Raw genomic sequence first — 16790 nt, 5'->3', positions numbered from 1 at the left:
AATTTTATTCATAGAATAATATGAACTCCATGTCTTTACACTCAGCAGCAGCGGAGAACCCGTGGCTCTGTGTAGAACCTTACACCTGGGAGACACCCATTTATTACGGTTCCCCTTAGAACCCCTTTAGAGGCTGGAATCATTAACCATCCAAAGCATGTGGCATTATCATGAGTATCTCTGTCTGTGTGTGTGTGTGTGTGTGTGTGTGTGTGTGTGTGTGTGTGTGTGTGTGTGTGTGTGTGTGTTTGTGGTTTCACGGTGTACATTACAAAACCAACCACTGCTGACTTCTGCCATGTCTTGGTTCTGGATGTGTCGATGTGTGTGTTGGGTTCTGTATATCTGCATTACACTGCTGCTGGGTTTTAGACGTGTACTCTGTGAAACTCTCATTTATGTTTCTCAGGTTCTAAGTGTTTGTGTTGTGATGCTGGTCTGAACTGTGATAAATGTGAGGGTTCTAGATGTGTGCACTGTGTTGTCAAGTGATCCAGGTTCTAGATCTTGTTCGTTGCGATGTTGGTGTGAAGTGTGTTTGTAATGTGCATCGGGTTCTGGAATTTTGAGAGTTGTCACACTGAATAAAACTTGCGAGTTTTAGAACTCATCCATGTGTTTATTATGTATATCAGGTTCTAGATTTGCCAGTTGCAAAACATGGTCTAGATTAACCATTGTAGATCTAGAACTATGCAATGTGTTCATAATGCATGTCAGGTTCTAGATTTGCGAGGTGTGATTGAGGTGTAAATTGTGTGGGTTTTTTTTTATGAAATGAGAAAGTTCTAAAACATTTTAATACTTTTGTAATGTGTGTCGGGTTCTAGATTTGTGAGGACGTACTGAATTAAACATGCTGGTTCTAGAACTTTTCCATGTGTTTATAGTGTATGCTAGGTTCTAGATTTGCGAGTTGTGATGGTGGTTTGAACTGTTCTAGATAAAAGATTGTTAGCTCTAGAATTGTGGCACTGAAACTGAGTGTAAAACTAAGTTCAATATTAGGTTCTAGATTTGTTGGGTTCTGGCATTTTTCGGTTCTAGATTACCCTTTCTGCTGATCTTCACTGTTGGTTCTTAGTGTGTGTGTAGTGTGCATAACTCCAGATGGCATTGGTTCTAACATGTGCGAGTGTGCAGCTAATGATTGTTGGGTTCTGTGTTGGACATGTTTTGGTTCCATATGATGTCATGGGTTCCGAATGACTGCACTGTGGTAATGTTGTAAAACCTTTGGATGTGCATTATAGGATATAAAACATTTTGGGTTCTAGATACAGTATGGGATAAAATGCTGATGTTGATGTCTTGGGTTCTCGGCATGTTTGTGTGATGGTTCTGTGTTGGGTTCCAGATGATCGTGCTCAATTGTAATTGTTTGTGTGTTGAGTTCTAAATGTTTCTCATCTTATTAATCAGCAGAAGGGCTGTGTTGGGGTTAAAACTTCCTGGGCCATGCTTACAACCAATAGTGCTCACACACACACACACACACACACACACACACACACAGTAGGAGAACCATAATTAGTGGACTGCGAGCACATGGTGAGATCTCCATTACAGATCACTGCTGGATCTGCAAATAATCGTGGACACGTCACACTCACATGCTCACACACACACACACACACACACACACACACACACACAGACACACACACACACACACACACAGGTGTGAAGCAGCTGTACATGGACGAATCCAGGTACTAGAACTCACCAGGGTCAAGCTCACACTCTGAGCACCGGGAGGAGAAAAGAGAGACACATCATAATCATAATAACATCACCACAGAACCAAGTTCTCACAACAACAACAACAACAACAACACACAGTATTTCACATTCTATCATATCAGTCAGTCTAGAACCTGGAGAGTGGTGAGAACGATATCCAGAATGTTCTAGACTCCTTCTCTACGTTAAGTGGAGTCTTCAGCACCGGGCGGATCCTGCCTCAGTTACCTCCACTCCAGTCACTGAGGTTCTAGATGTTTATATAGTATGGCTACCATGTTATACAAAAATAACACTTTATGGAATGCATATTGCATACACATCTAGAACCTTAAATCCAGAAGGACACTTTGTATCATGGTCTTGATTCTTGGTGTTTTAGATTGTAGATGTGCATGCCTTACAGGTACCACGCAGTGTTCTAGTGTTCTTCTGCATGTTTATGTCATTATCTGTGAGTAATCAGTTCTAGATAAACATGTGGGGTTCTGAAGGTGGGCACGGTTTTTAGTTTTTAGATGTGTGCTGGGTTCTAGATGCATTGGGGTTTTAACGTGTTGGGTTCTAGATGGGTGTTGGGATGTGTGTTAGGTTCTGATGAGTATTGGGTTTTGGCATGTATTGGGTTCCAGATATGTGGTGGGTTCTGATGTGTGTTGGGTTCTGACGTATTTGGTTCTAGATGTGTGTTTGATCTACATGTGTAAGGTTCTAAGTGTCCAGTGTTGGGTTCTGACGTGTGTTGGGTTCTAGATGTGTGTTAATCATATATGCAAATTTGGGTGAGTGTTTGGGTTCTTAATAATTGCTGTTTTGGGTTCCTGGTAAGTGCATGGTTCTAAATATTTGCGTCATGCTTGTGATCTGTTTTGGGTTCTAGAAGTTGTGTTGCTGATGTGTGTTGAGTAACAGATGCATGCATTTTTTTATATTTTGTCGTTTTTTGGTGTTTGAGGTTCTTGCAGCTTACACGTAGGAGAACCGTGTAGGAAAACTTCAACAAACATCAAACACAAGAAATCTAGAACCTTAACTGGAAGAGTTCTCCAGCTGTTAAGCACTGCACTTTATGTTTAAATTTACAGCAGAACATTTATAAACTCCTTACAGAACGTGCAAGGACACTGAGTTCGTCACGTTCTAGATCATTGCTCCATCATGAAGAACCTCATGTTCTTTGTCCTGACACCTGGACCTGGAGTGCTGATGAACAAGTATGACAGACACTCTGGAGCAGCACCTTGTTTGTATGTGTGTGTGTGTGTGTGTGTGTGTGTGTGTGTGTGTCCTGAGTCCGATCTCACCTTGGTCAATGGCGTCAGACGCCTCGGCTTCTCTCCTCCTCCTCACAGCCCTCTGCTTTTCCTCAAGTCGTTGTTTCTCCGTGTTGGCTTCATCCCATCGTCCCTCCTCCATCAGACGCTGGTCCGGACGCAGGCGGCTGTCCGTCACACACACGCCGTCCTCCTCTTCGTTCAGGGTAAGAGCCAACGACGAAAAGAAATACATGTTTTCTGCATTCTCTCTAGCAGAACACACGGGGGGTAAATAATTATAGATGTCTTTAGATAGACAGAGTACACACACACAAAGAGAAATTGTATAATAATTTACATACAAACACTGTGTTTGTTTGTTATTGTATTTGTGTCTTATTGTTATTGTGTGTTATTGTTTTAGATCCGGTGTTTCTATAGTCCTATGTAGAAGAATGTGTTGGAGAAGGTCGGTGTTGAGGAATGCCGTTGTTTGATGAACAGGGTTTGGTTTTTTTAATGGAACATTGGGGTGTGTTGGTGATTAGTAAAGAACGCTTGTGTTTGCGGAACATTGGAGAAGGTGTTGATGATAGTATCTGATGGACAGTGATGGTGCTTGATATAGGATATTGGTGTTAATTGGATCGTCCTAGTGTTTTATGGAGAACATTAGTTAACTACTAGAGAATGTTGGTGTTTATTGCAAATTGTGGTGGCTGATCATTATTGGAACATGTAGGGGTTTACAGAAGAATGCTGGTGCTGTCGGTGTTTGATGGAAAATATTGTGTGTGAGAATTTTAAAAGTAAGATGCTTTTTAATGAAGAATGCTGCTGGTGTTATTTTTTTGTTGGTGGTTGATGGAGAAAATACGTTGAAAAAGCTTTTTATTTAAAAAAACTGGAGAATGTTAGTGTTAGAGAATGTTGGTTGTTTGATGGGCAGTGTTGGTGTTGTCTGGTGTTTGTTTTTTTGGAAAACATAAGTGTGTGTTGATGGTGAGTAAATGTTGTGGTTTGGGGAGCCTTAGAGAATAGGGATGTGTGATGATGGTGTTTGGTGCAGACTGTTGTGTGTTGATGGATAATATCAGTTGGGTGTTGGAAAATATTTGTGGTCATGGATGGTCCTGGTGTTTAAGGGGGGCTGTTGGTGTTTATTACCAATGTGGTAGTTGATATTTAATGGAAAATGTTGGGGTTTTGATAATAATGTAGGTGTTTGGTGGAGGATAGTTGTCTTGATTGTTGGTGTTTATTAAAAAAAAAAATGTATATAAAATAATTGTCTTACTTACTTAGTCTTACTTAAAAAAATTTATAGGTATAGGAAAAATCGGAAAAATGTTTGTTTTTATGGAAAAACATCCACGTGTATTGATGTTTGGAGAGTTTTTGTGTTTGAATGATGTTGGAGAATGTGGATGTGTGATGTTTGGTGAAGAATAATTGTGTCGATTGAGAAATGTTCTTGATCCTAGATGGAGAATGTAGAACATAAAAGTGTTCATTGTGTGTGTGTGTTTGTGTGTACACATACGGGAGTGGGTATTTCTTCCACAGTAGTCGAGGTGTTAGTGTTTGGTACACGGTCTTCTGCTTGCCCTCTACATTGCTGCCGCCTCGGCTGCTCTGTACGATCTTCGCGCTCTCCATTCGGTCGTCCCACGTTCCTGACAGGATGTAGTGCGCCTGTCCTTCACTGTCTGACACCACGCCCGTCACCTACACACACACACACACACATTAGCATAGCACAGCCAGAAACATACTCTGAACTTCTCCCCATATTAACATAGTTCTCTTGGTGTTTATTGAAAGTTATGGATGTGTTTGAGAAGAGATAAAGAAAATGGGATGGTGTTTTTGCTGAACGATGGTGCTGGTGTTTAGAGGTTTTTGAGCTTTGATGGAGTTTAATTGTATTTGAAATTGCTGGGAAAACATGGTGTTTGTTCAGGAATGTTGGTGTTTGTGGGAAAACACTGATGTGTTGATGGTTAGTAAAGAATTTGGTGAATGGTGGTGTTCACTAGAGAGTGCTGGAGATTGATGAAAATATTGGTGTTTCCTGAAGAATTCTGGTGTTTAATGAAGAACATTGGTGTTTATTAGATAATTCTCGTGTCTGATGGAAAATATATGTGTTTTTTGAACAGTTGTGGTGTTTGATGAATATTGGTGTTTACTGGATAATTCAGTTTTTTATGAATATTGGTGTTTTCTGGATCAATCTGGTGTTTGATGAAGAATATTGGAGTTTGTTGGATAATTCTGGTGGTAGACAATGTCGATTTGTCATTGAAGAATGCTGGTGTTTATTTCAAATTGTCTTGGTTGCTCACTGTGGTAGAAAGTGCTGTTGTTTAATATGGAATGTAGGTGTTGAATTTGGAAATTGGAAAATTTTGGTTGTTTATTAAATAATGTTTCTGTTAGAGAATGTTGGTATTTGCTAATTGATGCTGGTGTTTAAAGGAGAATAGGGTTATTAATAAAAAGTTGTAAATCGAAAAGTTTTTTTTTTTAAATGATTTTGGTCCTTGATGGAGAATGTTAGTGTTTAGTAAAAAATACTATTATTTGGTGAAGAAAGCTGTTTTTGGTGTTTTATGGAGAGTGTTGAACTGGACACTCACCTTGCGAGGAACTTCCCTCGAAAAGTAGCTGTATGGAGAAAACTTAAGCTGACACGTCTCTTTGGTTCTGTGGTTCACAACGTCGATATCGCCCGACTGAGGACAAGATGGAGGTCAAAGGGCAAATATTAAAGGGCATTCTGGTGCAGGAGATCTTCAGGCTGTAAATCTGATTGGATGTGGTGTTGTGTTTGGGTGGAGCAGCGAGAGCACAGACCTGGTCAATCCACAGTTTTCCCACGATAATGTTGTGCACGGTGGAGGTGACCTTACGCCACACGTAGTGGTTCCCGCTCGCATGGAACTGCAAATGGATGGCACCTAAAAAAAACGTGATTGGTTTAGGAACCTGTAGTATGGCTTGTTTGGAATAGCACAGGAGCAACAACAAAAAAATCTGAGCAACCTCTAACCTACAAGCCCGCCCTTAGGCCACACCCCCTATCTGAGTCTGATGCTGGTGTGGTGTGATAAAAACTATACGTTGAGAAATAAGCTTTTAAAGCTACAACTTTTGTTAGCATAAGAATTTAGCTTAAATTAAGCTAAGCTAATTATTAAGTGTTTGTGGGTGTAGTCTCTCACCCAGGGGCATGATGGACAGATATTTGCCACGGAATTTGCTAGCAATGGTGATTTCCTGCCACAGGGTCCAGCCTCGCTGTGAGATGACGTGATGCGCCGCGGCTGGAGGATGATGACTGACCTGAGAGAAACAGACAGGGAACTATGAGACGGTCTGTAGTTTCACCACTAGAGGGCAGTGTTGGTCAGTCTCCTGTTCATTTTCTAATCTAGACAGAGTTTGTGTGTGAGGAGGGTAACCTGTTCGCAGAGGGAGCGGTATCCGTAGTCGTCCAGCCGGTCGAGCTCGTACGTTTCACCCAGAAGCGGGTTGAAGGGTTTCGCCGTGCGATGGACGGTGGTGGAGTACGACGAGACGGAGAAGGCAGCCACCAAACACATCTGCTCAAGAGAACTCTCGCAGCGAGCCGCTTTATCCAACAACTCGCTGTACTCCAGATCCTCCGTCAGTCGCTGCAGCATGGAGAGGGGCTCGTTAAAGTTCACCTGGGACAAAGGAAGAAGGTGGAGGAGAGACGGGTCTGTTAGAGACGCTGTCTCGTGTGGGGATATACAGTAGTACGAAAGTATAGGAGTATTGTGGCAGTACGGAGGCGGTTTCACAGCAGTGTGGGGGATGGTGTTGAGGCAGGCTGGGGTATTATGGTAGAAGTGAGGAAGCAGAATACTGCCACAGAGTGGGGCAATATAAATAGAGGAAATGTAGAGGCAGTATGGAGTCAGTGTAAAGGAAGTGTGGTGGCATGGTGGAGGCAGGATGGAAGCACTATGGAGTAATGTGTGGAGGATGTATGGAGGCAGTGGAGGTTTTATGGAGGCATGTGAAGGGACAGTATAGTGGTGGAGGTAGTATGGAGGCAGTATGCAGGTGGTGTGGAGGCAAGATGGAGGCAGTATAGTGGCAGGATGGAGGTAGTATAGAGGCAGTATGGAGGTGGTGTGGAGGTGGTGTGGAGGTGGTGTGGAGGTGATGTGGATGTGGTGTGGAGGCTCACAGGCATGGGAATCTTGGAGAGCTCTTTTCCGATGCAGTTCTTCATGATGCTCCACAGGTTAAGCGAATAGTTAGGCTTGTCCGGGATTCGGCTCCGCCTCCTCCTGCGTGTCTGCACCTCCCTCCCTGATAAATCATTGCAGCTGGGAGACGACTGAGAGACAAAGACAGGGAGACAGAAGGACACAGACAGCGTCTACATTCAGTGCTGTTTTTAAGTTACAGTAAATCTGTCGCAAAACCTTCTCATAAACTTCAGGTTCAGTAATGGTGTTTGTTCCTTATAAACACTCACATGTTGCTCCAGGTTCCAATCACTGGGCTGCCCACCGCTGGCTCCACTTAGATTACTCTGAGAACGTCTACCACACACACACACACACACACACACACTTTAAATTACATTAACCTGCCTATTAAAGCTACTTATTTCATTATTCACACAGGAATGATTGACAGACTACAGTGTAGCATCAGACACCCAGTGGGGCAGAGGGTGCCAATACATTGTGCAGAACGACAGTTAAGAGCTGTAGAGACTGTGACCTGTGCTGGGAGGCGTCTGTAGCCGGCACTGTGATGAAAGCAGGCGAATCCTCCATGGCGTCGAAATATTCCGTATTCTCATCTTCATCACTCGCTTCCTCTTTGTGGGACCTCTCACTCACTCCTACAGGAAACACACACACACACACACACACACACACACACACACATCACTATGCAGTACCCTTAGTTCCTAAAACATTACATGCTAAATAGGCACCCTGCATTGCATAAGTATTTGCCCCCTTGAGATACCCTGTAACACTGTGGGGTTATAAACTGTGTGTGTGTGTGTTTGGTGCTGACCGGTGTGTGTGGAGGTCGTGTCAGGTGTGTTGGTGGTGTGTGTCGGCGCCTCCCTCCAGGCTCTCTCCAGGCTGTTGTGCTGCTTGGCCAGTTGTTCTATCGTCTCCTCCAGGTGAGTGCGCTGCTCTCGCTCATGCTGCAGGACTCGCTGCCATCTGCGGCTGTGGCTCTCAGCCAGCTCCAGGAAGTCACGGCATGCCTGACGCCAGGACAAACACACACACACACACACACACACACACACACACACACACACACACACACACGTCAGGACAAAACTCCAAACACTCCAGGACACTTTAATCCAAATCCAGAACCTTCCACACCCTGGTCGAGTCCCACAGACGAAAACACATATCAGGGCTTTGAGGTACTGATAGAAAACTCTCAGCAGAACGCTCAGCCAATCACTGCTGTGTGTCAGGTCACAAGCCCCGCCCCTTTAATGAGAACAGCCAATCACCTTGGAAGAAGCCAAGACTTGCATGACACTGCAGGACACTGTGGGACACTCAACAAGACTTTACGACACTCTACAACATCACTTCAAGACACTTTAAGACACTGCAGGACACTGTGGGACACTCTGTGACACTACATCACTTTGCGACACCTAAAGACACTCTATAACACTTTGCATCACTTTACAAAAGTACATAACACTACGATACATTGCTTTACAGCACTGTAGGACATTTTAGGACACTTTAAGACACTATAGGACACTCTACGACACCAGAACATCACTCTATGTCATTTTGCAACAGTCTACATCACCTTACGACACTCTAGAACACTCTAGAACACTGTATGACACCACAAACAAAGCAGTTTATGTCTCTCTAAAGTGTCTCTATGACCCTTGACTTTACTTTATTACACTGTAATACACCCCAGGACACGTTATGTCACTTTTAAATGCTATAAATCACACTTTTTATGACACTTTGTGGCACTCTAGGACACTTCAAGACATTTCGCATCACCTTACGACACTACGTCATTCTATAACACTCTACATCACTTTACGACACTCCCCATAACTATGACTTTACAACTCCTTCACGGCACTTTAAGGCCGACACGTTTGCCCGTTTATGACACTTTTCAGACAATTTTTACTGATCCTGCGACACTTTTTATGACACTGACACTTTCTTGCCCTCAATGCTTTACGACACCCAGACTGACACGCTACAACAACTCATGACACTTTAAAATGCTTTGAGACATTGGCACTTTCTGACGCTTTTAACACTTAATGCCGCTTTGACACTTTACACGTTACACTTTCTGACACTTCATGACACATTTTGACATTTTATTAGACTTTGACAGTTTATGACGTTTGACAGACACTGTCAGTTTCTGGCACTTTACAATGATTTACAATACGATGACGTGGACATTTCATGACGGCTAGGACACTCTACAGCACTTTTATACTTTATAACACTTTTCGGACATTTATTTTTATGACCCTTCGACACTTGACAGTTTTTGACACTATAGAACATCATGACAACTTATGATACTTTTTTCAACATTTACTGACCCTTTGACACTCATTTAACGACATTGACACTTTTAAACACTTTTATGCGCTATAACGCTGACGTTTTTGAGTTTGTCACTCTTTATAACACTAGGACACTTAATAACACTTCTCATTAATCAAGGATATTTTTTAAATATTTTATGACACTTTACAGAGCTTCATAACTGTTCTCTGACAAGCTACAACATTATAAGTTTTAAGACTTCATTAAACACTTTATGAAGCTTTTGGACATTTAATGACTCTTGGACATGTACATCACTTTAAAGCCTAAAACCTATTTTTCACTCTTTGCCAGTTTATGACACATTATGACACTGTTTTTGGCATTTTACGATCCTTTACCAGTTCTTACACTGCTTTACAACACGTCATGACCTTTATGACACCTTTATGACACCTTTATGACACCTTTATGACACCTTTATGAGTTTGAAGTGATGAAGGTCCAGAGAGCGTTGATGTCTCTGTGTCTCTGACAAAAACACCATCTCTGAACTGCTGAGGATTTAAAGATAACTGAACGCTGCGGTGAGTCATTCATACACACACACACACACACACACACACACACACACACACACACACACACACACACACACAGAGCCAAACTGCAGCAGAGGTTACTAGAGTTTACAGAGAAACATACATTTCTTTCTTTTTTCTTGTACATTCTCTTTTTACTTTCTTCTTAATGCCTTAACTCTTACTTTTTCTCTCTTTTGGATTTTCTTTTCTTTTCTCTTTTTTCTTTTTCTTCTTTACTTTAAAACAGTTTCTTTCTTGCTCTTTTTTTATTTTCTCTCTTTGGCTCACCTTTTTTTCTTAGACTTTCTTTTTAATGTCTTTCTTCAGTTTTCTCATCCTTTTTCAGTTTTTCTTTCTTTTTTTCCTTGTTTTATTTTTTACTATAATTTAATTTCTATTTCTCACTGACCCTTCCTTTCTCCCTGGTTATTTCTTTTAAAGTTTCTTTCTTTCATTCCTTAATCACTTACTATCAATTTCTACTTTTTTTCCTCTTTTCTTTTTGCACCTGAATATTTTTGAGTTTTTCTCCTTCACATGATCTTTTTTTTGTAACCGATGAACTGAATCACGTCTGCGGACTCCTGAGTGAAGTCACAGTCACCTGCATCACTTCCTGTCTTGACTTCCTGATCACATGACCCTTACCGGCACTCTGACCGTTAATCCTGTAGCGTGTGTAAACTCATTCATTAGACAAACTCATTCAATAACACAAATCTAACCTCCACACAAACACACACACACACACACACACACACACACAGAAATCTACACAGTGTACAGAAGATTACATGCACAGAGCGAGACAAAAACAAATGTGACACACACACTCACCCGGACCTCTGCGTGTATGACCTGAGCTGATGTACAGAGCCATATATAAGTGTGTGTGTGTGTGTGTGTGTGTGTGTGTGTGTGTGTGTGAAAGCTGCTGTGAAGACAAAAATCCACCTCAGACTCAGGAGTCGCTTCCACATTTTCCTGCTGAGACTCTGAAACCGACCTTACAAACACACACACACACACACACACACACACACATACACACGTACGCACGCACATGCAGTGTATGACTTGTGACAAAATATAGGGGAAATTACTGAACGTCTGTAAGTGTGTGTGTGTGTGTGTGTGTGTGTGTGTGTGAGACCACCTGACCAGTCATTAATCAGCAGCTCATCCCGTCACTTCAGGACGAGTTTAATATCGGACGTTTAGTTCCTGAGGTCACAGTCAGGCTGAGGGACATCAGACGAGTCCTGAGTTTCACTTTTAAAGATTTGTATTGTAATAATTAACTGTAACCAATAATAATGTTATAATAATAACAATAATAATTATAATCATTTTGCCCTTTTAATGATAATTACTGATTTTTATTCATTATTTACTTATTGTTTAACGTTTTATTTGCTTACTTTATACAATGAGGCTGGACATTTTATTGTTGTTTATTGTTTTATTTGGAACTGAAATTTATTTTCTTATCATTGTCTGTTGTTATAGTCTGTTTATGATTGTACAGAACTTTAGTCAACTGTCTCGTTTTAAATGTGATTTATAAATAACTCGAGTGAATCTGACAAGGAAGACTTTAATCAGGATCATTTTACTTATTATTATTATTATTATTATTATGTTATGGATTATGTATTTTTTTTGTTGCGCTGTCAAAGTAACCAGTTGAAGCAGACGTGTCTAATAAGAGGAATAAAGAGCGAGATAAAGGATGACACTGAACAGTATGAAAGGAAGAAGCAAAACCCAAGCAGATAAAATAAGCATAAATAACTCTGGGGCGTCTGGAGGCCGGGTCATGACCTTGGGCTCTGTTCTCCGGTGCCCTGGGGGTTCTGGTGTCTCTATCATAACCAGCGTTGACCTTTTTGGCGAGCCGTATTCTGTAGGCATGAACCATGATCCAGTCCATGATCCAGTCACCAGTTTGCTGTATAATATTATAACACCTCGCCCCAAGACATTTCCATTAAAGGAGTTCCTGGGAGGCCGGTGTTTCAGTCCTGAATCAGGCAGATGATTGGAGAACCTTCTACCTTCATGGTGTCCAAGCTCTAGTGAGACACTGGGATAAGTGTATTAGTGTATCAGGGGATTATATAGAGGAATAAAGGGAGTGTTTACTTTTAGGACTGTGTTCTGTTCCACATCCACAAACACCAAAAACACGACCTACTGAACCACCTGACTTACTTGAATGTAAGTTCACTTACTTTATAAGTTTACTTGAAACTATAAATATGTCTCACTTCATTTCAGAAACTGTTCATCTTTTAATCTTGTTTAAAGTTTAATTAACCCAAAACAAAGATCTACAGGTTTCTCTTCTTCAGTCGTCCACTAATAATTAGCGAGCAAAGAAAAGCCTCACGTCAAACACGGCTCACTAACTGAATAAACTGAATAAAGTTACATTGCGGAGGCTTGAGTTTAAATTCTGAAGGTGTGGTCTTCTGGGTGTTTACCGGCGACGCGGCATACACTATGGTCTTGGTCTCCCTCATCTTCCTTTCAGTTTGAACCCTTTTTTCTTGTCCCATCACCCTTTAAACAAAAACCAACATCAAATAATCTCCCCCTTGTCCTCTTTCCTCATTTTCTAAAAGACTTTTCGCGGCCTGAAAGTCCCTGCAGTGTCTCCGGCTGAGTACTCGCACTTCCTGTCCATACTGACACCTGAGTCCCTGCGTTTTTAGAAAACAGTGTGACAAAATGTTTCTTTAGATTCCACATTGAGAAAAGTAATGCCTTGAATAAAGCCCTCAAGGGGACTCCACTGTAAGCAGGACAATGCTGGACAGCTGTAATGAGAAGCTGAAGGTGCGTTCTCCTCACTGCTGAGGGACAGACAAGGGAAATTGAGATTTTTGTTCATTAGTAAAGTGACAAATCAATAATGTATTTAACTATCTAGCTGGAATTAATTTCTAGTTTTTATTGGAAGACAAACATCGACCTGTTTTCATCGCAGAAGGAGACGTTAGGAAGAGAGTTCAAACAAGTCGTACAATAAAAATATAAAAATACTTTCATTTTAAACACATAAAAAAATAATAAAAACATGATGTAAGCTATACATTTCATCTTCTGCTCTTCCTTAATAGTGCTGGGTGAACTGGACGTTTGAAACGCTTTAAACCTTTTTATTTCATTTTATTTTAGCATTAGACGTTTTCAGCTCTGGTCTGCCCTCTAGTGGACAGAGGTGTTAACCTTTCAGGTGTAAAACAGCTAACCTTTTGTCTATTTATCACAGAGACATAAAACATTTCACATTTCAAGGGATAAACACACACACACACACACACTGATGCGCTTTCGTTTCCATGGTAACGGCGCAGCGCACTCACGTTGATCATAGCATTGGAGGTGATGCGGAACAGAGTGGCTCTCTCGTTCACCGCCTTGATCTTCTCGCTGCCCTCGACGGGGACGCGCAGAGCCTCGAGCTCGCTGAGAGAACGCTGCAGCGCCGCGCCGTGCTTCGCTATCAGGTCGTTACACGTGCACAGATCGTCCAGCTTACTCGCCAAGGTCTTCAGCGCCCCCTGCAGTTCACTCCGGTCCGAGCGTGACGTCGGCTCCTCTTCCCCTGAGTCATCTGCAGAACACACACACACACACACATTTATATTTAGAAAATTTACACACACCCAGGGTCTGGATGGAGAAATCGCACCCTAACTCCCTGAGCCTGGAGATTTCAGACTCTAATTCATTATTCATGATTAAGGGGACATTCAGGTACTTTAGCACAATGGCACTCTGTGTGTGTGTGTGTGTGTGTGTCCACACAATTTAGTCAGCTGTTCTAGCTATATAACCTACTGTATTCAGCCAGTTAGAACCACCATGACCAGCATGAAAAGCTAGAACCAGGCTGGCCAGCTAATGAACCCAATCCACAACAACCACCCTGACCAGCAAGAACCACACTAAGAAGAAAAACCGCCAGCAAGAACCACCCAGACCAATAAAAGAAGAAGAACCACACAGGGGGGGACCATGCTAACCAGCAAGAACCATCCAGACCAACAATTACCACCCTGACCAGTTAGACCCATCCTGACCAGCTAGGACCATCTTGACCAATGAACTGGACTCCATATGAACTTCTCTACATCTCCTGTTATACTGAACCTCCAGCCTCCTAACACACAGTATGAGTGCAGATCAATCCCTGCTATCCGTTATCACCCAGATGAGGATGGGTTTCCTGTGGAGTCTGGTTCCTCTCAAGGTTTCTTCCTATTACAAGGTTTCTTCCTATTGCTGCTTGGCGACGATGATCAGTGTTAAAAGCGCTATACAATTTAATTTGAATTGAATTCAATTGAAACACCAAAAACCAACCTAACTGCAAGACCAGCTGGTTACCCTGACCAGTAAGAACCATAATTACCAGTTATAGCCACCATAAACAGCAAGGACCACCCTGACCAGCAAGAACTACCCTGACCAGCAAGAACTACCCTGATCAGCAAGGATCATCTTAACCAGCAATTACCACCATGACCAGTTAGACCCACTCTGACCAGCAAATGAATACACTGACCAGCTAGGACCATTTTAACCAGCAAGAACCATCCATATTAAACCACAAAACCAGAAAGACCAGCTGGTTACCTTAATCAGCATGAACCACTCTTACTGGTTATATCCGCCCCCAAAAACAAGGCCAACCCTGACCAGTTTGAACTTCCCTGGTCATCAAGGCCCACACTGACCAATTAGAACCACCCTGAACTTCAAGAACCAGCCTGACCAGCTAGGATTATCTTAAACAGATTACCACCCTGACCAGCAAGGACCACCCTGACCAGTTAAAACCACCCTGACCAGCAAAGATCACTCTTAACCAGCAAGAACCACACTAAGCAGCAAGAATTTCCCTGATCAGAAAGGCCCAGGCTGACAATCTAGACCAGAAATCTCAGACTGATTACCTATAAAACTCAAACCATTTAACTACAGCACCAGTATGACCAGTATGGCCAGTTAACACATTACATCTACACCAGCTAGAACCAGTGCATGTTCTCTGTCACGGACGTCTTCAAAAGCAAAAAAAAATCTATTAATACTTTCTTAAATTTGCCTTTTATCTGACAAGGTCTCTCTCTCTCACACACACACACACACACACACACACACACACACACACACACACATAACATGACGAATAAAAGAAGTTTTTTAAGGATGACAAGCCCAGAACTAAAGTGTGTGAAAGTTAAAGTGAGTTGTGAGAGAGCCGAGTGTTCCTCCGCTTGTCTCTGTCGTCTCTGTGACCTCACGACCTGCTGTGTGCGCTAACGAGCGGAGACGCAGAACTCTCACTAATCAGATCCGGTTACAGACAGATAGGGACACACACACACACACACACACACACACACACACACTACAACTCAAAGACTAATAAGCCCATTTATCTGAGACACACAGCAGAGAATCAGAACCAAGATCTTACACTCACACACACACATACACACACATCCTTCTAATCTTCTAATAAACTAATTAAATCTCTCTCTCTTACACACACACACACACACATACATGGTTTCCGGATCAGAATAAACCACACTGAGATCTAATGTCTGTCCGGCTAAAACTGATGCCGGTTTATTTATAGAGACGCTGCAGGCCGACACTGCCGCTCAGATCAATATGTCAAAAAAACACCAGGAGAAAGACTTAAATCTCAAAACACCGGACATTTTCATCAATGTCATTATCATGCTCCACATACGCTACAAAAATCCTAAAGACGCGGCTAAACACCAGAGAACACAACCGCACACCAGTAAACAACATACAAACAAAACACCTGCAAACACTAACCCATGCAGTAGGAGCCATGTCAAACAGCCGGCTGGACCATGGCGGGTCCCATCGCGAACCATGATCCCCTGCGATGACGCAGTTAACGAGGCCCCGCCCCAATAAGATGGCCGTAATGCTGTATAATGCCACCAGGTGGAGCAGTGACTGCTTCAGTTAACTGCAGTGTCCAGGCAGCTTTATACAGGCAGCTTTATACAGTACGTTCATATACAGGCAGTTCCTGCATCGTCAACATAGTTTCATAAAAAGATGATGTGGTAAAAACAAACAAACAAACAAACAAAAAAACGATTAATAAAACTGATTTTTTAAAATCACTTAATACACAACCCATGATGCTTAAGCTATTTAAAACAAATTAAGTAATTAATTAATCAATAAAACTAGTTATTGCAATATTTTTCAAGACATCCTTAATGATCTTTAAAGACGGTAACATCAGTAATTTATCTATACCGATCGTTGTAGGTACGGAATACAAATGCAGGCTATGTATTTTACATTACGGTGTATTTGATCTATTTCTGTTTAATACACTGGTAGATAATATTTTGCTGCAAAGTAAAGCTTAAAATGTAACTTCCGCTTGGGTTTGTTTCCGTTATATTTTTGATGTTTTCGCTGATGTTTTTTTCGCTGATAGTCTAAAATTGGCATAACAAATCGATTAATGACGCATAATATCTGGAACAAATATCTGTTCATACGGATCAGTATGTCTTTAGTCATTTAACCAACATAACGTTTCCCTATCAAAGATC

General features: G+C 41.8%; 1 protein-coding gene across 2 annotated transcripts in view; it reads right to left on the bottom strand.

Moving 5' to 3' along the window:
- osbp2b (oxysterol binding protein 2b) overlaps positions 1-16790 on the bottom strand; it is a 52292-nt gene that overhangs the window by 3515 nt on the left and 31987 nt on the right. Inside the window, exons 3-14 of one of the 2 annotated variants that reach the window (XM_053480673.1) lie at positions 13530-13780; positions 8073-8271; positions 7767-7890; positions 7516-7582; positions 7222-7374; positions 6467-6712; positions 6227-6347; positions 5859-5962; positions 5642-5737; positions 4543-4727; positions 3048-3268; positions 1727-1744 (exon numbers count right to left, since the gene is read on the bottom strand). In XM_053480673.1, coding sequence (XP_053336648.1) covers positions 1727-1744; positions 3048-3268; positions 4543-4727; positions 5642-5737; positions 5859-5962; positions 6227-6347; positions 6467-6712; positions 7222-7374; positions 7516-7582; positions 7767-7890; positions 8073-8271; positions 13530-13780 — 1785 coding nt within the window. The remainder of the gene's footprint in view (positions 1-1726; positions 1745-3047; positions 3269-4542; positions 4728-5641; positions 5738-5858; positions 5963-6226; positions 6348-6466; positions 6713-7221; positions 7375-7515; positions 7583-7766; positions 7891-8072; positions 8272-13529; positions 13781-16790) is intronic. The other variant, XM_053480674.1, reaches the window with a different exon arrangement.

This window comes from Clarias gariepinus, chromosome 21 (genome assembly GCF_024256425.1).
Source record: "Clarias gariepinus isolate MV-2021 ecotype Netherlands chromosome 21, CGAR_prim_01v2, whole genome shotgun sequence".
NCBI classification, from domain to species: Eukaryota; Metazoa; Chordata; class Actinopteri; order Siluriformes; family Clariidae; genus Clarias; species Clarias gariepinus.
The sequence above is the reverse complement of the archived record's forward strand: the minus strand, read 5'-3'. Positions and strand labels throughout refer to the sequence as shown.